General features: G+C 38.9%; 1 protein-coding gene and 1 non-coding gene across 2 annotated transcripts; both read right to left on the bottom strand.

The window, feature by feature from the left end:
* Positions 1 to 1,401: 1,401 nt before the first annotated feature.
* LOC104236983 (uncharacterized) lies at positions 1,402 to 2,181 on the bottom strand. Its single transcript, XM_009791039.2, has one exon. The coding sequence runs from the start codon at positions 2,179 to 2,181 to the stop codon at positions 1,402 to 1,404; it is 780 nt and encodes a 259-aa protein (XP_009789341.2).
* Positions 2,182 to 5,020: 2,839 nt separating this feature from the next.
* On the bottom strand, positions 5,021 to 5,126 carry LOC138869802 (small nucleolar RNA R71). The gene has a single exon (XR_011400055.1). It is a non-coding gene; the product is annotated as a small nucleolar RNA R71 (small nucleolar RNA).
* Positions 5,127 to 27,357: the final 22,231 nt, after the last annotated feature.

Raw genomic sequence — 27,357 nt, 5'->3', positions numbered from 1 at the left:
GTGGGCCATTTTTTGATAAAGAAATTGGTTTCCATGCCTGGTAGTCAACTGCATTATTTATTTTCCTGGAAACATTTCGAGACATAGGATGAACAGATAAGGTGACAGAGGATCACCTTGTCTAATGACTCTTGTGAGTTTAAAAGAATCAATTGGACTACCATTAATTAAATTAGAGGTTGTAGTGATGGTAATACAAGACATGATTAATTTAGTAAATTTATCAGGGAAGTTTAGACTTAATAAAGTATTACGAATGAAGGACCATTCTAATTTATCAAACGCTTTTTCTAGATCTATCTTAAGAAGCATACTAAGATTGTTACCCTTCATTTTCTGAAATTTATTAATAATTTATTGTACTATGATAGCATTATCTATAGCTCTTTTGTTTTGTTGAAAACTAGATTGTGTGGGATGGATAATATGATCCAGTATTGGCTTTAATCAGTTAACTAAAATTTTTGTAATAATTTTGTAAATAGTATTACAAAGACTAATAGATCTATATTAAGCAATTGTGGATGCGTTATTATTTTTGGGAATAAGACAGATAAAAGTAGAATTTATTTTTGGGTCAATTTCATAGTCAGTGAAGACCTTATGGTAGAAATATTTAACAAAGTCCCCTATAGTGTCCCAGTAATTTTGGTAAAAAAGAGGGTGAAAGCCATCTGGTCCAGGTGCTTTCATAGGTTTGAATAAATTAATAGCATTAAGAATTTCAAAGTCTTGTAAAGGTTGTGTGAGGGATGTTTGATCAACAAATGTTAGGATGTTTGAAGGAAGAAGTTTTGTTTTTGAAATTGAAATTGTTTTTTGAGTGGTAAATAAGTTTTGATAATAAAGGGAAATGTTATCAAGTATTTGGGTGGGATTCGTTATCCAATTTCCCCCCTGATCTTGAATAGTCGTTATTCTATTATGTCTTCTACGATTAATAGTACGTAGGTGAAAAAATTTAGTGTTGGCATCCCCATTATTAAGCCAGTCAATACGAGATTTTAGTTTCCAAGAATCTTCTTCTAACCTAAGTATTCTATTAAAATCTACCTTTAATTCATGTTCCAAGTTCTGTAAGAAATTGCTAGTTGGATAGTGGATAGATGACTGAATTCCACTTAATCTGGCTAGAATCTTCCTCTTTTGCTTAAAAATGTTACCAAAGGTAGACTTATTCCATTCTTGCACTGTGGTTGTGAAATTATCAATGACAGGAAGTAGTGCCAAGTTGTCCATCCAAGCTTGCCTAACCACAAATTGAAAAGCAGGATGACTAGTCCAAATAGTCTCAAATCTAAATATTTTTTTCCTAAGTAAAGGACAGTGTTGAAACTCTAGTCGAATGGGACAATGATCTGAGTGAGTACGGGGAAGGTGTGTAACAAGAGTGTTAGGGTATTAATTAATCCATTCATAGTTAGCAACTATACGATCAATACGTTCAAAAATGATATACTTCTTATGTCTTCCATTAGTCCAAGTATATCGACTACCCTTATATCCTAAATCAGTCATTTGGCAGTAATTAAGGCAGTCCAAAAACTTATGAGAATGTGAGTTATTTATAGGAAGTCCACCAAATTTATCAGTAACATGTGTTATTTCATTAAAGTCTCCTCCAATAATCCAAGGTCCTTTATAATTATCATATACAGACATGAAATTTTCCCATAACGATTGTCTATTAACTAATTCATTACTAGCATAGATGATAGTGAATAAAAATGTAAAAGGCAAGGGTTTCACCAGGACATGGTAGTGTATTTCTTGTGCAGTGGTGGCTACTGGATCGACATCTAGAACACTTGATAACCACAAGATTGCAATTCCTCCAAAATGGCGTGTTGCAGCAACCTCAATCATACCATCAAAGTTAAAATTTTCCTTCACATTTTGGTGAGTTTGGCAGTGTGTTTCCAAGAGAACAACTAAAGCCGGCCTATTATAGTCAAGTAAAGACCTAAAGTTACGTCTAAACTCCGTGGAAAGGGCTCCTCTACAATTCCAGATGATGAAATTCATATGATTGTCGGCTTGTTCAGTCGTTGGGCTTCTCCGTCTACTCGTCCAGTTGCTCCTGCTCTCTCCTGGACGTAGGCCAAAAGTGCGTAGTAGAAGCATCGCATATTTCCCCACCTCTGAGTTGGTGGTGGGACTTAGAAGAAAGGATACTCTCATTAGATTTAGAGGACACCTTACGAATATTTTTCTTTCGTATTCCTCCTTATGCACAAATACCTTTATTTTGTCGAGCCATGCATGTATTGGTTGTATACGACTGCTGCTTCGAGTTCTTCCTGGAAATTCTCGTCTTGTTCTTCTTGATTGGGACTGTGTGGTGGTGAGTTGGCTAGTGTTGGTGTTGGTGTTAGTAAAGTTGGTGGTTCCAAGAGAGGGAGAAGTGGTTGTGGATTCGTATAAGGCTAAATCCAGGGTGTTGCTGGGGTCGGGGGTGGATAAAACGGCATGCAAATAAGATGAGGATATAGGTAAGTAGGATCTCAAACTGGTGTTGGAAGATTGAGAGGTTGATACGGCGAGAGGTATGGTGCTTGCATCATTGACCAATGATATCTTGTGAATGGTTCCGTCCCTAGTTGCATTCTTTATGCTATTATTTGAGCAAGGTCGCGTGGATTGTTGATTAGGATTGTCACCTCTTGGTGATTGACTTCCATGGTGAAAATTAGGGCATGATTTTGAATCCCCGTCTCTAGCCAAGATGCAAGAGTTAACGGTGCTTGGGGTGATTGAGCTGTGTAAATTATCGTGTTAGGCTCCATTATCAAGTGGGATGGAGGAAATGAGATTGGATTCTAAGAGTGGTGTAGCCGATGTATATTCTGGTGTTGGGGGTGGGGTTGTGACCTTCTTAGATAATTGAGGTTGTTGGCAAGCATTGTGTAACTTAGTGGAAATTGTTGAATGAGTGATCGATGGGGATAAGGCCGAGTTGGAAGATGAAATTGCAACATGCAAGATAGGAGGATGAGTATGAGTGGAGGTGATAATAGGCTAGATTTATATAATTTGGCAATTGTTTATGCCCCAACTTAATTATGTTTCAATGTTATAATATAGTTAAATGATAAAAAAAATGGGCTCTAATTATGAATGTCACACGTTGCAGGAGTGAGGAGCTTGTATGAGGTCTTAAAGATGTGATTGGAGCTACATTGAAGCAAGAAAAAAACCCCTAGGAGCTGAGTACGGAAGAAGACGAGAAAAAGAATAGTTAAAATGAAGGCCTAGACTAGCGCGGCCATTAACGCACCCACTAGCGCGACCGCGCTAGCTCAGATGGTCGAGGCAGAATGGTAGGGCATTAGCGTGGCCATTAGCGCGCCCACTAGCGCGGCCGTGCTAGCCCGTTCCGGAATATTAATTTTCAGGGGTAAACTTGGAAGTCTGGGGGAAAAACTCACTTAACCTATAGAAGGTCAAGCTCGCCCAAGAGAGGATTAGGCAGCTTTTGATAGCTTACTGCAAGAAAAGGAGAGGCAAGAGGCAAGGAGGATGATTCAACATCAAGTTCTTCCTTTCTTCCTTTTGTTTTTATGATTTGTGATGAATTTGATTATTGTTGTGATGCACACTAGTATGAGTAGCTAAATATTTAGTCTAAGGTTTGATGGAACCTATTGAAGGATGAACTTCTTGATTATGTTAATAGTTTGCCATTTTAATCTCTATTTGTTCAACTACGTGCTTGTTGTAGTTAATTGATAGGATCCTCAATTAGCTATGCCTATATAGTATGCATAAATCGGAAGAGAGTGCATATTTAAGTAATTGTTGAACAACACCACTCCCAAAATATATGAGGGATCAATAATTGCGGGTTTAAAGGCGGGATTAGGGATAACGAAGCCTTGGGTGCATTCTAAATGAGCGGTAATAAACAAAGCCAGCTAGCGTAACTTTGGAGAGTGCGTCTAGTAGATTATCGTGATTACTCAGGAGAGATTTACGGTAGTAATAGTGCTCATGATTGATAGAGATGATTTGGTGATTCTATGTGAAGCATAATCGGAAGGGAGTCCATCAATAGGGGTAATCCTAGCCTTAGAACCTTCTCTTAATTGGTTACAACTCAATTATAGTTAGTTGTCAGTTGCTTATTTACATTCATTCGTAGTTAGTAGAAATACCCTTAATTGTTATTTACAACGTTTGAGTAGTTGATTCCGTGGAATTTAGTAAGTCTAACGAGAAGTAATGATAGGTTAAGTCCTCGTGGGTTCGACTCTGGGCTAAATACTCAGATTATATTTGCAACGTCCGCGTGTCTTTTTTATAAGGCATAGTTGGGCGTGATCAAATTTTGGCGCCGTTGCCGGGGACTTTTAACGGTGTTATAAATTATAATTGAGAGAAGTACAAAAATTCTTAGTGTAGTCAGTTTTCTCTATACCCAATCTTTACATTGAAATTTTAACGTTTGTTGACTTGGTTGCACAGGTGCATGCCTAGAAACTCATCGAGAACTTGTGAAGTATTTGAAGCATTATCAGATCCCGAGAAAGTTTTCAAGGCCTTGAACCGGGCCAACCGGAAAAACAAACAACTGAACACTTCGAAACAGAAATGGGAGATCACGAAGAGGACCCAACTGTACCAATAGCGCCAGTGGCACCTATTGTGCCAGAGGCAACTCTCTATGACTGGGCACAACCCACAGCTAAAAATCTGGCCACCTCGATTTTAGTCCCGCAGATACAGGCTGAATCATTCCAAATCACGAATAACATGCTGCACTTATTGCAAAACAAGGGACTATTTTCGGGGTCACAAGTCGAAGATCCTCAACAACACTTGAAGAATTTCCTGTCAATCTGCAAAGCCCAAAGGCAGCCCAACGTAACTCCAGAAGCAATCAAGCTGTTATTGTTTCCATTCTCAGTGACAGGAGCTGCCCAGACCTGGCTAAACTCACTCTCCATAAATTCCATAACAACTTGGGAGGAGTTAGTCAAGCAATTCGTGAACAAGTTCCACCCACCTAACAAAACCGCTCAACAAATTGATGAAATTTTGAGTTTTAAACAGAGACCAATGGAGACACTACATGAAACATGGGAACGATTCAAGGGGATGCTGGTTATATGTCCGCACCATATATTCCAGATCTGATGTTGGGGCAACGGTTTTACATGGGATTGTCAGATAGCATGAAGAACATTGTTGATGCTTTAGCTGGCGGAGCATTTTTGAGCAAAACATGGAGAGAAGGCCAGGGTCTTCTTGACAAGATGGCACAGAATTCAGGATGGATAACCAGGAATGCACCTATCACTCCTGTGGTGCACTCAATGCCCTTAGATCCATCCAACTCTATGGCTGAAAATATGGCTACTTATTGACACAAATGAGCATACTCACCAAAAAGGTGGAAGAGTTAGGGAAGAAGCAGCAGGTACACATTGTAGATACTACCAATGGGGGCTTGTGCACATCATGCATTAATCATCCAGTTGGTAACCAGTTGAATGAAGAACATGATCATCATCACTACCCTAAAGACATGAACTATGTGTCGAATTATGGAGGCCAGAGACTGGGTGGTCAGAATTGGGGCCAGCAGAATCAGCAGTACAGGCCAGCCCAGCCACGGTTCAACAATGGGAACATGGGAGGTATGAGACCCCCTAATAATATGGCGCCTTACCCAAAGGCCACAGAGATATAATAATCAGAATCAACAACATGGATATCACCCTCATCAGCAGCAGCATGGTGGAAGGTAGGAAGATGGGTTTGCTAGACTTGAAGCAATGATGCAGCAGGTTATTAGGTCTAACGCAAAGATTAGTGAGAGAATAGATGCACATGATTCAGCGATCAAGAATATTGAAATACATATGGGCCAAATTTCAATGTCTCCGAACAATCGTCCTCATGGGACACTACCTGCAGACACCCAGATCAATCCAAATGATCAAGGCCCAAAGCACCTGATGGCTGTGAGTCTACGTAATGGCAAAGATTTGGATGTAGAGCAAGAGAGGGCTTGAGAATCTAGACAAGCGGAGACACTCATACCAGTGCCCATTGAGCTGGATGAGTCAACGAAACTGACAGAGGTGACAGTCCAGCCTGCCCAAGAAGAAAATAACATTCAGATTGAGATCGAGAAAGAAGCTGACACAACCCAGGAACCATTAGTTAAGGTGGCAGCTGATAAAGATCAATCCCAAATGATTGGGAAGAAGAGACCTCCTGCACCCTTCCCTCAGAGGCTGGCTAAGTACCAAAAGGAGGAGCAATACAAGAAGTTCTTGGAGATGCTAAAACAAATCCAGGTAAATATTCCATTGATTGATACTTTGAAAGAGATGCCTGGGTATGCAAAAATGATGAAAGACTTAGTGTCTCAAAAATTTGATTTCCAAGACTTGGCCACAGTTACTCTTACTCAGACCTGTAGTGCAGTGGTGACTAGACCAATGCGGAAAAGCTATCTGACCCAGGGAGCTTTACAATTCCATGTACTATTGGTAATTTTTCTTTTGCTAAGGCACGGTGTGATCTAGGGGCCAACATTAATCTTATGCCCTTGGCGATTTATAAGAAACTGGGTATTAGAAGAGCTAAACCCACCTCTATGTTGTTGCAGCTGGCTGACAGGACTGTAAAGCAACCCTCATGTATCCTGGATGATGTGTTGATTCAGGTAGGGAAATTTGTATTCCCTGCAGATTTTGTGATCTTAGACTACAAAGTAGATGAAGAGATTCCCATAATTTTGGGAAGGCCGTTCTTGGCCACTGGGAGAGCTCTCATTGATTGTGAGACTGGGGAGCTCAAGATGAGATTGAACGACGAAGAGATAACATTCAATGTACAGAAATCTATGAGGCGACCAAGTGAATTCGCCAATTGCTCTCTTATTGAAGCCGTGGATGTAATCGTAGAGACTGATGATGAGATGCTGACTACTGAGGACCCTCTTGCTGCATGTCTGATTAATTTAGATGAGGTACATGGAGAAGAACTGGCAGAATGGGTGATGACATTAGAGGGTAGAGGGTTCTGGGATAGAACTCTTGAATTTGAGCCCTTGCACTTGGAAAATAGAGAACCACCAAAGCTGGAGTTGAAGCCACTGCCCGTCCATCTCAGGTATGAGTTCCTTCGACCTGACTCCACATTACTTGTTATTATCTCATCTAGTTTGTTAGATGTGTAGGAACAACAACTTTTGTAGGTACTCAAGGAGTGTAAGACTGCTATTGAGTGGACCATGGCAGACATAAAGGGGATTAGCCCAGCCTACTGTACACACAAAATTCTGCTGGAAGAGGGACACAAACCTTCCAGGGAATACCAAAGAAGGTTGAACCCCAACATGAAGGAAGTGGTGAAGAAAGAAGTGATAAAGTGGTTAGATGCGAGAATCATTTTCCCAATATCTGACATCAGCTGGGGTAGCCCGTTTCAATGTGTACCTAAAAAGGAGGGCATGACGGTAGTTAAAAATAATAACAATGAACTGATCTCTATGAGAACCGTCACGGGCTGGAGAATTTGCATGGATTACAGAAAGTTAAATCTAGCCACCCGGAAAGACCACTTCCCACTTCCCTTCATTGATTAGATGTTAGACATATTGGCAAGGAGGCCGCATTTTTGTTTTTTGGATGGGTACTCAGGGTACAATCAGATCTCTATTGCACCAGAGGACAGAGAGAAGACCTCTTTCACTTGCCCGTATAGCATTTATATCTTTCGGAGGATGCCCTTTGGCCTATGCAATGCACCAGCCACATTCCAAAGGTGCATGATGGCCATATTCACTGACATGGTGGAGGACACAATGGAGGTATTCATGGATGATTTCTCAGTGGTGGGGAACTCATTTGATGAGTATCTTATAAATCTGACTCGTGTGCTGAGACGGTGTATTGAGACTAACCTGATTCTTAATTGGGAGAAGTGTCATTTCATGGTACAAGAGGGCATAGTCTTGGGGCACCGGGTGTCAAGCAAAGGAATTGAGGTGGATCGTGCTAAAGTGGATGTGATAGCAAAGCTGCCCCCTCCAACTTCAGTCAAGGAAATCGGGAGCTTTCTCGGGCATGTCGGTTTCTATCGGAGATTCATAAGAGACTTCTCAAAATTGCCAACCCTCTCTGTAAGTTGTTAGAAAAAGATCACCCTTTCTTGTTTACTAATGACTGCAGGGTAGCATTCGAGGAGCTGAAGAAGAGGCTAGTCACAACACCTATCATTGTTGCCCCCGATTGGGAGCAACCATTCGAACTCATGTGTGATGCCAGTGACTACGCAGTGGGGGCAGTGCTGGGACAGCGGAAAGACAAGCTGATGCATCCAATCTACTATGCTAGTAGAACGCTGAGTGAAGCCCAACTAAATTACACTGTGACTGAGAAGGAGATGTTGGATGTGGTGTTTGCTTTCGACAAGTTCAGATCATACCTGATTGGCTCTAAGGTAATTATATACACTGATCATGCAGCTCTCATGTACTTGATTGAGAAGAAGGAGTCTAAGTCGTGCCTGATTCGTTGGGTGCTACTATTGCAAGAATTCGACCTCAAAATTCGTGACCGTAAAGGCATAGAAAATCAAGTCGATGATCATCTATCGCGACTTGAAGGAGCTAAAAACTCAATCGAGGTTGAAGATATTCTGCAAACCTTTCCAGACAAGCAAATGCTCGCTACTAGTCTTGAGGAAGTTCCATGCTATGCAGATTATGCAAATTACCTGGCCAGCGGTATAGTTCCCTATGACCTTTCATCTGTACAAAAGAAAAAATTTTATCGTGACTGTCGCATGTATTATTGGGATGAGCCCTATCTGTTTAGAATATGTGTTGACAATATGATCCATAGGTGTGTCCCCGAGATACAACAATCTTCTATTTTGCAGGCTTGTCACGCATCGACATATGGAGGACATTTTAGAGGGGTCATGATAGCTGCGAAAGTACTAGAGGCCGGATTCTTTTGGCCAACAATGTTTAAAGATGCGCACCAATGGGTGAAGGGCTGCAATGAATGTCAATGGACTGGGAATAGTCGCCATGAAATGCCCATGAACCCGATTCAAGAGGTGGAAGAGTTTGATTTTTGGGGGATTGACTTCATGGGTCCTTTCGTCATCTTTTTTGGCAATAAGTACATACTTGTTGCTGTGGATTACGTGTCCAAATAGGTAGAAGCTGCAGTGTTGCTCACTAATGATGCAAGAGTGGTGGTGGGATTTTTGAAGAAGAACATATTCACCCGCTTTGGGACACCAAGAGCGATCATCAGTGACTGAGGCGCACACTTCTATAATAGAACTTTCGAGAAGTTGCTCGCAAAGTATGATGTACGCCACAAGGTGGCTACCCCATATCATCCCCAGACTAGTGGGCAGGTTGAAGTGTCCAACAGAGAGATCAAGAGTGTGCTAACCAAGACAGTGAACGCCACAAGAACTGATTGGGCGAAAAAGCTAGATGATGCACTCTGGGCGTATAGAACCACTTTTAAAACACCAATTGGTATGTCGCCATATAAGTTGGTGTTTGGGAAGGCCTGCCACTTTCCAGTGGAACTTGAACATAAAGCTTGGTGGGCACTAAAACAACTGAACCTTGACATTAAAGCTGCGGGCACAACGAGGATCACTGAATTGCATGAGCTCGACGAGTTCCGACATCTTGCTTTTGAGAGCACAAGATTGTACAAGGAAAGAATGAAGCGGTTGCATGACTAGAACATTGTTGAGAGATATTTCAAACTCGGGGACATGGTACTGCTCTATAATTCAAGATTACAGCTATTCCCGGGTAAGCTTAAGTCACGATGGTCTGGGCCATTTCGAGTGGTTGAAGTATTCCCTTCAGGAGCTGTAGAGATCGCCTCAGAGAAAGACTCTCACACATTTAAAGTCAATGGGCAGAGATTGAAGTTATACATAGGCATGAAAGAACCAAAGGAAGTGTGAGAGGTCCACCTAACGGAACCTCCGAGGTCGAGCGAGACTTAAATGCGCTTGTCTGCGTCATGCCACAACATTAACTAAGGCGCTGGTTGAGAGGCAACCCAACGATAGTAGTGGTTGTTAATTGTGAGTTTTAGGAAGTGCTAACCAATGCAGGTGACAATGGGCGGGGTGATAAAACCATCAGAAGTGGTAAGAACAGGTGGAAAATGTGAAAACTTTCCGTCCAGGAGCGCGCCTTTTAACGCGCTACTGACCGCGCTAATGGGAAAACATTCTTCTTGGCCTGCGCTCGTGAACGCGCTCCTGGCCGCGCTACTAGCGCAATCGCCCTAGTGAGCGCGCTAGTTCCGACGATTTTTTTGTGTTATATTTTCTAAGTTATTCTAATTTTATTTTTTTTGTTAGTTGTAATAAAACCCCACCTCCTTTAATCCCCCAACCCCATGCCCCACTCCCTACGCCCCAATTCCAAACACAAGAGAAAGAGAAACTAAAACCCTCCCCAAATCCTCTTCTTCATCAAATCCCGTTCACCTTCAACTCCCCTCTTCCACAAATTTTCATCTTTTTTTTCAATTGGCCCCAAGTCTCTAACCACATTCTCCTCCACCTTTCTTCTCTGTTCCCCACCTTCTATCACTACAGGTATGCATTTTAGGGACCATTTTTTTTCTTTTGTTCCTTTTATTTCTGATTTTTGTTTTTATTTTTATTATTGTTGCTCTTGCCTTTGTTTAGTCGAAATTTGTAGTATATGTTGTAGTAACTATGTATGGAATTGTTGGTGGAGTTAGAGAATGATTTAGTTGTGCTTGTGGCTACATTGTGGTGGTTTTTGATGTTGTCAAATGCTTGAAAAGGGTTGTGAGTGCCTAATGCCCACAAGGTGTTTGTGGAAATGCCTCAATGAACGTAACTATGTAGTTGTAACCACTTATGCTTGTGAAGTCTGAGTAACCACAATGCGTCACAATTTGTGTTGGGCTGTGCTAATGTGTTCCCATTTTTCAGGTACTATGACTCCATCTCGGAAGCGCCGTACCACAGGTGCATCTTCTAGCAGCTAAGCCGGCTCGTCCAGGACACGAGGAGCAGCCCCTGCACGCCCCTTTGATAGCACCAGATTTGTCTCGACCAAGGCTCAGGACCTCTTTGCGGCGAAGGCCTTTAAAAAACTGATTCCGGAGAGGTGTATTAACATCGGAATGGGCCAGCGGCACTGCCCTCACATGTACACTGAGCTGCTAAGGTGGGGGTTGCAAACCTTCATTAATGAGCCAGGTGAGGGCAATGTCATGGTTGTTAGAGAGTTTTACTCCAATGTCGAAGCATGACAATGGTGTAGTCACGGTGCGCCGAAAGGCGGTGAATTCTTCTATTAAGGTGATACGGACGACATACCAGTTGCCCCCTCCTATGGTTGATTATGATGGCTTTTATGAGTATGGTCGTAACCCAACACACGAAAAGTGGTAGAGATTCTTTGAAACAATCTGTGTACCAGGGAAGGAGGTGGTTTGGATGAAATATGGTAAGAAGTTTCACTCCTTGGCACTAACCTTTGAAGGAAAGTGCTGGCTGTATCTTATCAACAACCGCCTGCTTTCGTCCTCCAACACTACGGAGGTAAATGGGCCCCGAGCAGCTTTGATTTGGTGCTTCGTCAATGGTCACAACTTCGACATGGCTAAAGTGATACATGAAGAGATGTTCATCTGCTGCCCAGTGAAAAGGTATAGGTTCTTTTTCCCTTCTTTAGTTACTCAGCTTTGCAGGGAAGCTCGGGTGCCAAAAATCTAGCTGTGGATGGGCTAGTACCAAAAGACCGCAAGTTCCGGACTGACAAGGTAACAATGGGTAAGGAGCCGGCGGCAGCTGAGGGGGAGGATAGTAGTGGCTCTGATGACTCGGACGAAGAGGAAGATGAGCAGGAGGATGTGGAGGCCGAACTACAGGCCCATGAGCACAGTGCAGCAGTTGCATCACCACATAGGGCTTCAACATCTTCACAGCCACGTCGTAGTACCCGCATGACCGCTTTGGAGCAGGATATGGCTGGGTTGCGTACCTCCGTCACTGATTTAGGTGTCCGCATTGACGCGGTGGCTGAGCGGTAGGTGAAGTTGAAAAAGAAATTCTTAGGCTAGCTGAGAGCTCTAGGTCGCGCATGTAATGTGAACCCAGACACCGTCTCTGATCAAGAGTGATCCTTCAGGGAAGTTCCTTTACCTCACTATTCTTTAAATTTTGATGCCATGAGGACATGTCTACATTTTAAGTGTGGGGTGGGGGATACTTCAATGTATATATGTAATTGTACACTTTGACTGTTTGATGTTTCTTTGTTTTGCGTTGATTGTTTTCGGTGTTTGAGTAATAGTTTCATTAGGTTAGTTTAAAGTAGGTAAGTGGCTTGTCCCGACGACGGATCTCTTTCGGCGGGATTCTTGAGGGACTAAGTCGATCGAAAAAAAAAGAAGAAGGAAATATGGAGACTCTTCCTGATGACGGAGCCTTTAGACAATTTTCTTGAGGGAAGTAAGTTTAGAGAAAAGACCAAAAAGATTTTTTTTAGGTAGTGTAGTAACCCCCCCCCCTTGGTTTTTCTTTGGGCCACGATTCTTTTCCAAGGGTTTAGCTTGAACCGGGTATAGGTAGTTTTTGTTCATTTTTTTTTCTTTTTAGTAGATGAGGATTAATGGGCTACAAGCTAAAATCGAAATTTAAGCCTCTAGCATTGATACACCTGAACACAATAGACACTAGAGTGTAACACTTAGTCTCAGTAGTTGATTCTTGCTAAAGTGCCTTAAAAATTGTATGTTTGTTACTGACTTGAATACTCAGAAGAGAGTGTCTTGATAAGCCAATATAGAATGAGTCATGTGCCATATGTGTGTGAGCTTTACTGTATTTCATGATTCACATTTGATGCCTAGAACTTTCCTTGTGTGTTTGCAAAGCGAAATAGTAGTTTCATTCAGTCCTAGAAGTGATATAGACATTTCTTTGTTGAGCTAGACATATAAAGTAAATCCAGCTAATTGTATTACATCTTAGTTAACCCTGTTGAGCCTATAAGCCTGTTTCTTTGGCAACCACATTGCGAACCTTACCCATTTATTTAAATAGCCTGCTGTTTGAACCCTTTTACCTCCCATAAGCACTTGAATGGTATGGAAATTATGCAAAGGCAAAAGTTTGGGGTGGTGGTTTGGTTTTTGAGTGGAACTGTTGAAATAGAGAAAATGTGCAGTGTTTGGAAAAGTAAAAGAATAAGCACCACCAGAAAAAAAAGAGTAAATGTAGTAATCGATAAGTGGTGGTTGGTTATAATTGCATCTAATGGATGAGGTTGTTGTAAATAAAAGTAAAAGTGGTTGGATGTCTGGTTGACATAACTATGGCTTTGAATGTTAATGTAATTGTACTAAAAAGTGCTTAGGAAGGTTAGTCACTATATCCAAATATATCCTACCCGTTCCTTAGCCTACATTACAACCAAGTGAAGTCCTATTGATCTTAGACTGCGTGGGCTCGATTAGTAGAGTAGTACACTAAGGGCAAGCCTATGGTGCATCTTTGTGGCATGTGAATGTTCTTTTTGAGAGTGAGCTAGTTTTGTCTATCTAAGTTCCTAATTGTTCTAAACATCATTATATGTGGAACTACTCTTTTGTGTGAATGTGAGGGCATGTGATTCATGAAGGAAGGACAAGTCTTGACCTCTGTCTAGAGTAGCTTGAGAAAATATGAATATTGCACGGCACGTGAGAGTCGACTTTTGAAGCTAAGATTGTTCACTACTAGGCATAACTCATATGATTTGTTCTTGGTGTGATGCGTTAGGGAAGAATGCTTAGTGAAGGAACCTCTATAGAGTGTGGTGGATTGCTCGAGGACTAGCAATGATTTAAGTGTGGGGTGTTGATAATAAGCTAGATTTATGTAATTTGGCGATTGTTTATGCCCCAATATAATTATGTTTCAATGTTATAATATAGTTAAATGATGAAAAATGGGCTATAATTATGAATGTCACGCGTTGCAGGAGTGAGGAGCTTGTATGAGGCCTTAAAGCTGTGATTGGAGCTACATTGAAGCAAGAAAAAAAACCTTAGGAGCTGAGTACGCGAGAAGATGAGAAAAAGAATAGTTAAAATGAAGGCCTGGACTAGAGCGGCCATTAGCGCGGCCACTAGCGCGACCGCGCTAGCCCAGATGGTCGAGGCAGAATGGTAGGGCATTAGCGCGCCCACTAGCGCGACCGCGCTTGCCCAGTTCCGGAATATTAATTTTCAGGGGTAAACTTGGAAGTCTGGGGGAAAAATTTATTTAACCTATAGAAGGTCAAGCTCGCCCAAGAGGGGATTAGGTAGTTGTTATGACCCGTATTATTACGTCGACGTTATGCTCTACAACACTATAATACGATGATATTACCCTCTGCAGTAGTATATTACGAAAATATTACATTCTGCAGTATTACATTACGGTGATGTTATGCTTTATAGTATTAAGTTACGACAATGTTGCGCCCTGTAGTATTTTTATGTTGAATTTGTCGTAAGGTAATTGACATCAGTCCAAGGAAAAGATTATTTGGGGATTATAAGGATTATGTTATTTCACAAGTGATTAGTAAATTCATGAAGGTGAAAGGGGGAGCAAGTCTAAGAAAAACGAATTTGGTCAAAGTTTGGCATTTTGAGATAAAATATGGCACGAGCTAAAATACCCGATATTTATGGATTAGTACCATACAAAGCACTACATGGCCATGATAGTAAGGTATTCAAGGTATGTTAAAACAGAGTAGTATTTAATTAAGTTGAGACAATTTTTAAATTATGCGGGTAATTGATTAATTACCGGGTACCAGGATATTACCTAATTAATCCAAATGTTTGGATAAGTATTAAATCAAAACGTGGCAGCAAGCCACTACACATCTGTACGACTCTTAGCCTTTGTTAATTATCTGGCAACTTAACAATCTATATACAAGACATTCTCTTTTAAAATTTGAATACAAAATCAAAACATGAGCTTTTCCAAATAACATGAATTCTTACAGAAAAATTCCAACTTTAATCCAATGCCAAAAATGGATGGACAATACTACTTTGGAGGTGTGCTTGGGAATTTACATTTGGTTGGTTATTTATTCAGTGAGTGGCTTCAAATAGATGTCTTTGAATTAGGAAATGACCGCTCCTCCTAGAGCTTGAAGTATCGGACTGATGAACATGAACTGTGTTCCTTTGCAATTTTAAAAAAAGTACAGTGTAATTCTTCTCAAGAATATCACACGGATTATTTCCTACTCCAGGTATGTGAGGCTATCCATTTCCTTCTTTTGCACGACTCCGATTGTACATAATGTAATGAACGAGCTTCCAAAGATACTCTACTCATAGAAGCTAGCAGTACTTACATTGTTTCCCTTTTTATAGAGCGATTGATGTTGATATTGCTTCTCTTATTCTTTTGTTATAAATGTTGTTGGTACTTCCTTATTCTTATAAGATTCATTATGAAGAGTTAGTCCTAATAACGTGTACAGAGGATACCGACCTTCCGTCATTCCGAAAGGTTCAGAATATTATTCTAATGAGTCCAACATGCATTATATATATGTGTCTATTTTACTCTACCAAGCCGCGCTATAGTCGGCCAGGTACGACATCTATTGTGCAACCACTGATCAGTTGAGTTTACCGAGCTCCACGTGGCCGGGTACGATTCTACCGAACCTTATGATGGTCGGGTACATTTTTACCGAGTCCTCTTTGAGGCCGGGTACGATATGATGATGATGATGCCCACAGAGGTGAATGTTTTAAAAAGTTTATATATATATATATATATATATATATATGTATTATGCATTTCATATCATAGCCCCTAGAGGCACTCAGATGTTACAGGTTGTATCTCCTCTATTTCTCTCTTTACCTACTGTTCTTGTTTATGCTTTCCTGCCTAACATACTCGGTACTTTATTCGTACTGACGTCCCTTTTGCCTGGGGATGCTGCGTTTCATTCTCGCAGGTCCCGATTGATAGGTTGACAGTCCTCCTAGTAGGCTATCAGCTCAGCGAAGGTGTTGGTGCACTCCACTTGCTCCGGAGTTGCCTATTTGGTCAGTATGCTTTGGATATATATTGATTGGTATGGCGGGGCCCTGTCCCGACCTTTATGATTTTATGTACTCTTAGAGGCTTGTAGACAGATGTCAGGTGTATGGATAATTGTATGGCCTTGTCGGCCTATGTTTCGAGTTTACTAATGGTCATGTCAGCCTTATAGGCCCGTATGTCACATATATTAGTTTGTTTATCATGTTGGGTCTTCATATGTTGAGTATTCCCTTATGTTTTATTCTTGTTATCTCATGACGGGTTTTCTAGCTCATTTACTCATGATAACATGATAAGAAAGATATGTTACGTTGGTACTCGGTTGAGTAAGGCACCGGGTGCTCATCGCGGCCCTTCGGTTTGGGTCGTGACAAGAGTGGTATCAGAGCAGTTCTGTCCTAGGGAGTCTACAAGCTGTGTCTAGTAGAGTCTTGTTTATGGGTGTGCTATGCACCACACTTATAAGCAGGAGGCTATAGGGCATTTAGGTTTGTCACTCTTTCTTCTTACTCTAGATCGTGCAGTAGAGCTCAGTTGTAAGAATTCAAACTCCTAAATTCGACTTTAGTCGTAATACAACGATACCTACATCCACAAAGACAGTTGGTAAGAGATTGCATGTGGATGTGGAAGAGTTGAGTCAGAGGAACTCGATTTCACATCATGCTTATGATGAGTAAATATGAGGTCTTCAACAGATCATGTGTGTACTAAGATGTGTATGCTTCTTAATAAGGAGCCTTAAGGCACGGATATCTATTCACGAATATGGTGAAAATTTATGAGGAATTCAGAAGCTAGATACAAGTTTTAACAAGTAAAAGAAGTAAAGTGAAGATGGGTACGAGGCACCCAGATAATGAAGATTATCAATATTTTCAAATCAGGCAGAGAAATATAAGTATTTTGGTACCTTCATCAATGACAGAGGTAAGTACAATTGGCCACACCCATCTCAGTTATGTTCTATGGGAGCTAACATATATTATTTAAGAGAAAGATGGGATATCAGGATCCAGTTGGAGTTAGAGTAACCCAAAAATTGTGGATAGGTTGTTATCATTAACTAACGTTTCCGAAAGATGGTGCAAATGTGGTAATAGATCTCCTTCTAAGACACCCAGATGGTGAACTCTAGAGTAGTACAATCAGATACGAATACTGGAATATTCAAAAATTTCAGAAGATAGGCAGTGGGATCCTAGAAGGGACAAATATTTACCTTAGTATGAATCTAGCCCCGAGTAAAAAAAATAATGTTAGGCATTCCCAAGAGCCAGTGAGATGAAGCTAGAGGAGCTTATAGGGAAAGAACTTTTTGTTGAAGTTTTTAGAATAAAGTGATAGACAAAAAAAAATATTATCCGGAGAATAAGAAGAAAATAAATGAAGCATCATGAGTAAGATGTGATATATGGGTGATAACAATAAATCAAAATATGACACGATGACAGAGTCTATAGTCAAGTGAAAGAAAATACAAGAGGTGACAAGCCTTAAGGCAATAAAAGAGTATAAGCCATAAAGTCATATTCTTATTTCGAGAAATGAGATGGTGACTTCAACGTGATTACTAGGAGGAAAGGTTAGACCCCAGAGTAATAAAAATCAGTATGGGCTGGTGAACAAGATAAAACCGAACATGAATTAGGGACCGAAGGATTTGATAATGGTCGACATCGTGAGAATTTCAAAGATCGTGCTCAAACAATAATAGAATAGACAACAGACGAATAACCTTTAAATGCCATTTAGGAAGTCGCTTACCTAAAGCAAGCACTCTGAGCAGAGTTAATCTTAAGGGACTAATTGTGCCAGTTACCGTAGGTGTCACCTTCGTGCGTAAGAAATTTAGTTATCCCTGGTACAGAAGGTTACCATAAGGTGATTAAGGTTCATTGATAATGTGAAAAGATGCCATATATGAAAAGGTAAAACAACTATAGGTAGATCGTCGTAGTACTAAATCTTAGTACTCCCCTATAGGGGGAATATGGTGTGATATGATATTAAGTCGGAGTTAAGCGGTTCAGTTAACTATGGAATGGTAAAGAAAGAATGTGGTAAAAAGGAGAAAGGTATGATGTTGCATTTATTCAGTTCCTGCAGATATGTTGCGACTCCAGAACATTATACAAGCACGACACCGAAGAGAGGCAGTAAAAGTTTCCGGCCAGGATGTTATTGATAAATACTTGTGAATGGACACTTGATACATCAGGAGCTAGTGACGAGAGATAAGTTAAGACAAAGGATATATCCTAAGAGGGAATATATATATATATATATATATGAGAATGGACCAACGAGTAATTAGTAGTTGATTCAGGAAGAGCCCAGTTATGGCTAGATAAGAGGTCACAGATAAATCAATAGATAATACAAGATAAATGTAGTGAATCGCAGCATAGTGAATTCAGTCTCGCAGATACGAGATCACAATCATTTGAAAAAAATTTCAGATAGGAGTTGAGGTAGTTAAAGGTACCATTTTTAAGGTTTATGAAAATAAGAGAGAGTGCCACTAAGGAGACAATAAAAATTTGAGCTTAGAAGTAACCCTACGAGCACAAAGGCATAAATTTATGTAACTAAGGATTATTATAGGCGAGTAAGAATAACGAAAATTACCTTCGGGTGTACGATATATCAAGCTCGCAACTTTACAAGAGCCAGAAGGTCTCCCTAAGTACTACAATGAAAGACTAGCTGAGGAAATAAGGAAGAAGGTTTCCACCTAAGCACAAGGACCTAAAGAGGAAATGATCGTGTAACAACAGTCTCACAACAACATTGTAAGCACTCCAAAGGAAAGTGGTATTCCTACCATGGCAAATGAACGGGAAGTAAAATTAAAAGTAATATCCGAGCCCATATGAGTTGCACAAAAACTCTGGCATGTTTGGGCACTAAGATAAGCTAAGTATGGACGCAACAATGGGGCAGAAATACCATAATATAGCTTACGTTGAAAGAAAGCTAAGATGGAATGAAAGAAATTATTCGATCAATGATCTAGAATTGGTTATGTTATGGATGCACTTAAGGGTTCGGAGTTTTATGCATGCAGCATATACAGCCGTATAAGATTCTGGTATATGTTAAAAGAAGGAATTGAACCCAGGACATAAACGAGGGATTAAATTGTTAAAGGATTGTATCATGCATATTCCTCAGAGCCCATGAAAGGCTAAACAGAATAACTAATACCATTAATCCTAAATCTGGAGTTAACTTAAGTCGACATAAAGGCCGATCAGGAAAAGGATGAAACTAAAGAGTTATATCAATGAAGTAAATTAGGAATTCGATTATTGGAACCAGAAGTGATAGGAATCATGATTAAGAGCATAGTATAATCACTCTTAAATATTAGAGGTGCAAGAAAGATAGCACAACAACTATATTCAATAACGGCTCTACGATAAAGCCAGTTAGAATAAGTACCAGCCTCATAAGAAGTTAGTATGGAGCTCCCACCAGATTGTATAGGCACCAGAGGTGAAAGTATTATAATAGAGCTTCAAATGGTGAATGTGATTTATACCTATGTGGGAGGGAGGTTATGAAAGAAATATAGAAGAATGTAAGGTGGTACTTTAAAGTAAGTAAGGTAAAGGTGCACAACGTACGAAATACCAAGTATAGAAGGATGAGAGTGGTCCATACTTCAGGTAAAAGATTAGAAGCACTGGGATTCAGTATCCAGGGATGATAGCAGCGTCATCAGTAGCATACCTTCCAGCCTATGGTTTCTAAGTACCGAAAGGTCTAATTAGAGAGTAAAAGAAGAGTTAGAGACGATGTGATGTCTCTCTTGATGTCCCAGAAAAGCCTAAGGGAATCGATCGCAAGCTAAAGTATGATAGAATGACAAGGTTTTAGAAAGACAAGAGTAAGGATAAGAAGAAGGCAATGGAGAGGGTGACGAAAACGGATAAGCCCTCGGAATTAAGCCCGTGAAAACAAAGGAGCTGATGGTTCCTCTAAGTTATAAAAATCTCAATATAGCCTGAATGAGCTCAAAGGAGTCTAAGACTCGTGGCATTTAGAAGAGATGGAATGCTGCTCTGGTAATAGAATGAGGGTATAATTTGGGCCTTCGATTGAGTAATGATCTGACGAAGAAAAGAAAGAGATCTCATGAATTGGATAGGATTAAAATACCCACGCAAGGTGAATAACATTGTGAGATACGGTTATGAAATCATGGTATCCCCCAGGTGGATCAGTTTAATCATTTCAGATGTTCCCCAATGAAATGTGAACCCTAACACAATTTTACATAAAAGGTTATGTTATCAGGGGTAGATTATAGATCAATATTGAGGTGAATCAATAATGGATGGATAAAAGTTATAAAGTATGAGATGAGAGTAGGCCGTCATTCTTAAGATGGACAGTAATGTGGAAGCATTAAAGGACATAAATATTGGATAAGTAATGAAAGTAACCTGGAATCTGGTAGCAGACCTCAGTAACGAGAAATCGAGTTAAGATTTACGGTATAATATGACCTATCTTGATGCAGTAAAGTCATATGGATGGATAAATGGATATATGAAAACAGGTATAGCAATATTCGTAAGTTCAACAAAGTACCGAGTGAAGGACTTCATTACACCTATAGATGCCCAGAGGGGCATCCTATTAAGCCTTGTCTATATTTACAAAGTAACGCCTAGAGATTGGCTAAATGACGGAGGAAAATGAGAGGAGAGTCGCATAGGCACACTTACAAGGTCAGTATCGTAGAGGCTGCATGATGAAAGGTAGCAATAGTTATGAGATTGGAAGGATTCTGACTACAAGTTGTGGTGTGAGAAAGAGGCCTAAGGGAGGAATGCCCTGGACTTTGAACTTATTCACAGAACAATCGCCTAGATGGCAAGGGAAGTTCTAAAAGTATTCGGAAGATATAAGTTATAAAAATGATAAGTGAATCAGTCAACATTCGAGGACGAATGTTCCAAATGGGGGAATAGTATTACGCCCCGCAGTATTACGTCGACGTTATGCTCTACAATACTATAATACGATGATGTTACCCTCTGCAGTAGTACATTACGACAATATTACATTCTGCAGTATTATATTACGATGATGTTATGCTTTGCAGTATTAAGTTACGATAATGTTGCGCCCTGTAGTATTTTACGTTGAATTTGTCGTAAGGTAATTGACATCAATCCAAGGAAAAGATTATTTGGGGATTATAAGGATTATGCTATTTCACAAGTGATTAGTAAATTCATGAAGGTGAAAGGAGGAGCAAGTCTAAGAAAAACGAATTTGGTCAAAGTTTGGCATTTTGGGATAAAATATGGCACGAGCTAAAATACCCGGTATTTATGGACTAGTACCATACAAAGCACAAAATGACCATGATAGTAAGGTATTCAGGGTATGTTAAAAGAGAGTAGTATTTAATTAAGTTGAGACAATTTTTAAATTATGCGGGTAATTGATTAATTACCAGATACCAGGATATTACCTAATTAATCCAAATGTTTGGATAAGTATTAAATCAAAACGTGGCAGCAAGCCACTACACATCTGTACGACTCTTATCCTTTGTGAATTAGCTGGCAACTTAACAATCTATATACAAGGCATTCTCTTTTAAAATTTGAATACAAAATCAAAACATGAGCTTTTCCAAATAACATGACTTCTTACAGAAAAATTCCAACTTTAATCCAATGCCAAAAATGGATGGACAATACTACTTTGGGTGTGCTTGGGAATTTACATTTGGTTGGTTATTTATTCAGTGAGTGGCTTCAAATGGACGTTTTTGAATTGGGAAATGGCCGCTCCTCCTAGAGCTTGAAGTATCGCACTGATGAACATGAACTGTGTTCCTTTGCAATTTTAAAAAAAGTACAGTGTAATTCTTCTCAAGAATATCACATGGATTATTTCCTACTCCAGGTATGTGAGGCTATCCATTTCCTTCTTTTGCACGACTTCGATTGTACATAATGTAATGAACGAGCTTCCAAAGATACTCTATTCTTAGAAGCTAGCAGTACTTACATTGTTTCCCTTCTTATAGAGCGATTGATGTTGATATTGTTTCTCTTATTCTTATGTTATAAATGTTGTTGGTACTTCCTTATTCTTATAAGATTCATGATGAAGAGTTAGTCCTAATAACGTATACAGAGGATATTGACCTTACGTCATTTCGAAAGGTTCAGAATATTATTCTAATGAGTCCAACATGCATTATATATATATGTCTATTTTACTCTACCGAGCCGCGCTATAGTCGGCCAGGTACAACACCTATTGTGCAACCACTGATTAGTTGGGTTTACCGAGCTCCACGTGGCCGGGTATGATTCTACCGAACTTTATGATGGTCGGGTACACTTTTACCGAGTCCTCTTTGAGGTCGGGTACGATATGATGATGATGATGCCCACAGAGGCGAATGTTTTAAAAAGTTTATGTATATATATGTATTATGCATTTCATATCATAGCCCCTAGAGGTACTCAGATGTTACAGGTTGTATCTCCTCTCTCTCTTTACATTACTGTTCTTGTTTATGCTTTCCTGCCTAACATACTCGGTACTTTATTCGTACTGACGTTCCTTTTGCCTGGGGACGCTGCGTTTCATTCCCGCAGGTCCCGATTGATAGGTTGACAGTCCTCCTAGTAGGCTATCAGCTCAGCGAAGGTGTTGGTGCACTCCACTTGCTCTGGAGTTGCCTATTTGGTCAGTATGCTTTGGATATGTATTGATTGGTATGGCGGGGCCCTGTCCCGACCTTTATGATTTTATGTACTCTTAGAGGCTTGTAGACAGATGTCAGGTGTATGGATAATTGTATGGCCTTGTCGGCCAATGTTTCGAGTTTACTAATGGTCATGTCAGCCTTATAGGCCCGTATGTCAATAAAAATATGAGTGTATAGTGGTTGATCCAAAGGAACCTGAACACACAACCTAGCATAACGTACCCTTATTGTTGAAGAAGTACAATTATCAATGGCTAATAATTTTCCAATTTTATTTCCCAATTTCTGCAATATTTGAAAATCATAAAACTCAGTTGGTAACTCAGGTAGACGTAGCCAAATAGCAGAGTAATTGATTTTTGTTTCAGATGCCATGAACTTTGGTTCCCATTGCAGAACAGATAAGAAATGATTTAGTATAAACCAAGGTCCATCTTGTATAACATGAATCTTATTCTCCTCCTTCTGGAATTTAAGCAAGTAAAAATCAGATCCTAAATTTATAAGCGGTAGATTCTCAGTAGGTTTCCATAAAGCATAAAATTTTTTGTCTCAGTAATTGGTGGCCGATTTTTTGACCATATAACTTTATAATCACTGCATGTTGCCATGGCTTATAGATTCGTTCCTTTTCTTCGAGAGAAAGTGGGATGAAGATATTTGGATCAGTTGGTGCGTCCAATTCATCATTTATAACCTGAGGAACGAAAACAATTCATGCGAGGTAGAAGTGGGAGTTGATATATTATGTGAAAGTAGGGTAAGGAGATAATTGGAAGGGTTTTGGATTGTTGTACAGCATAAGCAGTCGTATCAATAATCATATTATTATCAAGAGGTGAAGAAGAAGTAGCTTGGAAGGGTTGTAAAGGTGGGGAAGATGGAGGAGTGGAGATATCCGGTGGTTTAGGTTGGATGAACAAGGGTGGTGGTAAGTAATTGTTTGAGAGCATTTTTCAGCTAGTTTTTTTTTTCTTTTTTTTCACTTAGATATATAATATTGATTGCTGTTTGGATGTTACTACATGTTTAAGTAAGACATTCTTTGAAGCAAATGTTAATGATGTTTTTTATATGAAAATGAAAATTTTACTAGTACACTTGAATAATTGAACTTATGTCCTTACATTTCAATAGGTAAGTGATATAATTGTAAACAATAAATAAACCGTTAGAAGTATTTGAAGGTTCTGTGACATTCACACTTAATGCAACTATAAATATCTACTTTGACAATAACTTGTACTTTTAGTATACAGATTTTAATCTCTGTTAGACGGATCTGTCATATTCAAACTTAGTGCAAGTAGAAAATCTTCTTTGACAGTAACTTGTACTTTTATTAGTTTCAAAAAAGTCAATCTGAACCTACTAATGATGAGAAGATCAAAATTTCAATTCCATGAGAACTTGCCGTAAGAGGATGGTCAAAATTGTGCATCATTACTCATTAATAGTTTACAAGCAAAATACATAAGTTATCCCCTGAACTATGGATCAAATCCCTATTATACACTTTTTCGGACAAAATTACCTTACCCCCAAACAGTCTAACACTTTTGATTAAGGATAATTGCACTTCTGATCCCTAAATTATTGGTAAATTCTGATTTTGATTTTTGTGATAGTAGACCTAAGCATATCTAACCTTGAATTATCTAAATTATGTGTTTTTTCTGTTTGTTTAGGAAGTATGTTATATTAAGATTATTTTAGAACTAAATGTTAGGTGTTTGTCCTAATTTTCTTACCATATTTGATTTTCCTATTTCTTGAAGGAAGGACAACATATTTAACATAATTGATTTTGCCTTTTTGTACTCTCGATATTTTATACTCTCTTTTATATAGTAGATTGCTCATCTCCGCTTGTGAATGTTGTCACACCCCTTTTTACCCCAAAAAGATATATATTATGGATTGTTGTAGGTTAACGGGTTTTTTCAATTAAAGTGATAAACCTGAGTAGGGATTATTTTTTATACAGAGCCGCCACTTGGTTGATTTTTCAGTGTTCCAAGTCACCTTTTATTTGAATCCCTAGTCAAAGGAAGGTTTGATTTTATTATTAATTGGTCTGAGAAAATAAAGTCCGGGTAAGGAATTCTGTTGACCTGGGAGAAGGGGTAAGACATTCCCCAAATCCCCTGGTTCTAGCACGGTCGCTTTATTGAGTAAAAGTGGCTTGAATTAATTTTGGACAAACTGTGTTTTATTGAATTTTCATGTTTTACCTATATGCTTATAACAATTATTAAAGAAGTTTGAATAATATTAAATTGTCCTAACAGCACCACGCAAGCGAATGCGCGACCGAGATGAATTTTATTAATTTTATCATAACCGCGATGCGCAAACGAATCCGCAGTCATGACAAGGATTAATAGTACGTTATTACTTTTGGTCAAATTACTATATCCAAAGAAATTAATTTTAAAATATATTAAAAGTTACTATCGCGCTATGCAAGTGAATCCGCGATTATGGGGATTAATTAATTAAAAAATTAACTAAAACTATTGGATATGAGATGAGATTATTGAATTAATTTAATGAAAAAATATCACGCTACAAAAGCGAGTCCGTAAAGTTAAAACACGCCTACTAATTGCTTAGCGTTTAAATTAATTATGAGGAGATTAAGCTGTAAAGTTATTTTAGTAATAAAAAAACTGATTTTTATTGAGATTATTTAACTAAATAAAAATATAAATGTTGGGCCAACTTGTTATTTTAAGGAGTGGGAAGCCTTGATATCAAAAGAAAATGGCCTACTCTCATTGATATTGGCCAAACCCTTTACAATTGAGCTGCTGGCCCATCTTGGTTATTTTGAGCCAAGACTTTTGTCACCCATTTGATATTAGATGGCCATTGGGCCAGTTGATTAATTCGGTTGGGCTGCTGAATTTGTTTTATTTTGGCCCACGTTTTATTGTTCAGCTTAAACTGTCCATTTATTTATTTCCTACTTCAAATCTACTGCCTTTTTTATTTGCTTATTGTAATTAACCAATGTCAAAATGGTCAATAATATGCTTAGAACAAACAGTAATTAGTGAAACCTGCTAACATCGTGTAATGACTGAACAAAATTCTGTGAACAACAAAATAAATATGTACCGGAGAAGAGATGAAATAAAACTCATATTAGCCTGCTTATGGAACCTTGACATTAATGAGCAACAACCTATTGATTAAGGACATAAATGTACTTCAAACACATTTATTTAAGCATTTATCCAAACTACAGTCAAATCAATATAAGCTAATAATAATAAACTCATAAATTAGTATTCAGAGACTACGATGAAATATACACACATTATCGAGCTTGATATACAATCATAACATCTAAAAGTTTCATTTTTTGCCCAACAGAATCTGATCAATGCATGCTCCACACTGAAACAAGTTCAAAACCTTCTCATTATCTTCATGAATCTATCTTCTCATTATCTTCATGAATCTATCATACAAGGATTTAAGGATTACCTGGTTTGCAGCAATATAATATTCAGAGTAGTGAATGAGCAGAAAATCAGTAACAAAAAAAGTAGAAACAACAGTAAGATGAACATTTAAACATCCCGAAAATCTCAGAGTAGAAGCCTAGTACCAATTCTAAAAGACTTATCTTTTTTATAGAGTTTTCATTCTAAGAAAACACTCACTAAGCTCACAATTTCAGCTTACTTTCTTTACGTTCAGCTGTTGATTTTTCTCTTTCAAGTTTTTGTGTGTTCAAATAGCCATAAAGATGTGTGTATTGTGTTAGAGTGTGTGTGTATCAAGTGTGGGAAGAGCAGCCCCTAAGTAAGCAAAGAAAGTCACTTCTTGAACAGATTTTAGTTCATCAAAAGTCCATTGAAAAAGGACTGACATTATGTGCTAAGTACTGTTCAAAGGCTGTCCAAAAGGTGAAAGGACAGCCTGAAAATCTGCTATAGCAGAAGCAATGAGGAAAAGAGTCATTTCAGCCATCCTACTAGTAAAAAGTAGACTACTAGTACTCTATTTTATGATAAAACTACCTAAACTTCAGCTTTTGCAATATTAATACCAACCTATGTAATTCAAAACAAATCAAGAAACAAGTAACTAGAATTGATTAAATTGATAAGGCAAACATACTTGGATTGCAACCAAATTCAGCATTCAAACGAACTAGATTAAAACCATTTCAACTTATGCAAATTAGCGTGGAGCGACTGAAATTATAACCTATTGCACTAAACAGATTTAAACATAACATTATTGCACTATAGGACAATAATTAATAGCAACAAACGACTAATAACTAGATAATATGACCATTTCAAAATAAACTAATGCAGCCAAATGAATCAGCAATGACCAAAACAAGTGAAGAAATCAAACGAAACCTAAACCTAAATCTCAAAACAAAAACAAAAAAGGAAAAAAAGAAAATAAAAAGAACAGGAGGTAGGGTTTTACCATACGACGAAAAGTCAATGCTAAATCAAGCAACGAAGAGA

This window comes from Nicotiana sylvestris, chromosome 5, assembly GCF_000393655.2.
Source record: "Nicotiana sylvestris chromosome 5, ASM39365v2, whole genome shotgun sequence".
Taxonomy (NCBI): Eukaryota; Viridiplantae; Streptophyta; class Magnoliopsida; order Solanales; family Solanaceae; genus Nicotiana; species Nicotiana sylvestris.
The sequence above is the reverse complement of the archived record's forward strand: the minus strand, read 5'-3'. Positions and strand labels throughout refer to the sequence as shown.

What these genes read in the sequence shown, in the direction of transcription:
- LOC104236983 (XM_009791039.2), bottom strand. Translation starts at nt 2,181, where the DNA reads ATGAGAGTATCCTTTCTTCTAAGTCCCACCACCAACTCAGAGGTGGGG.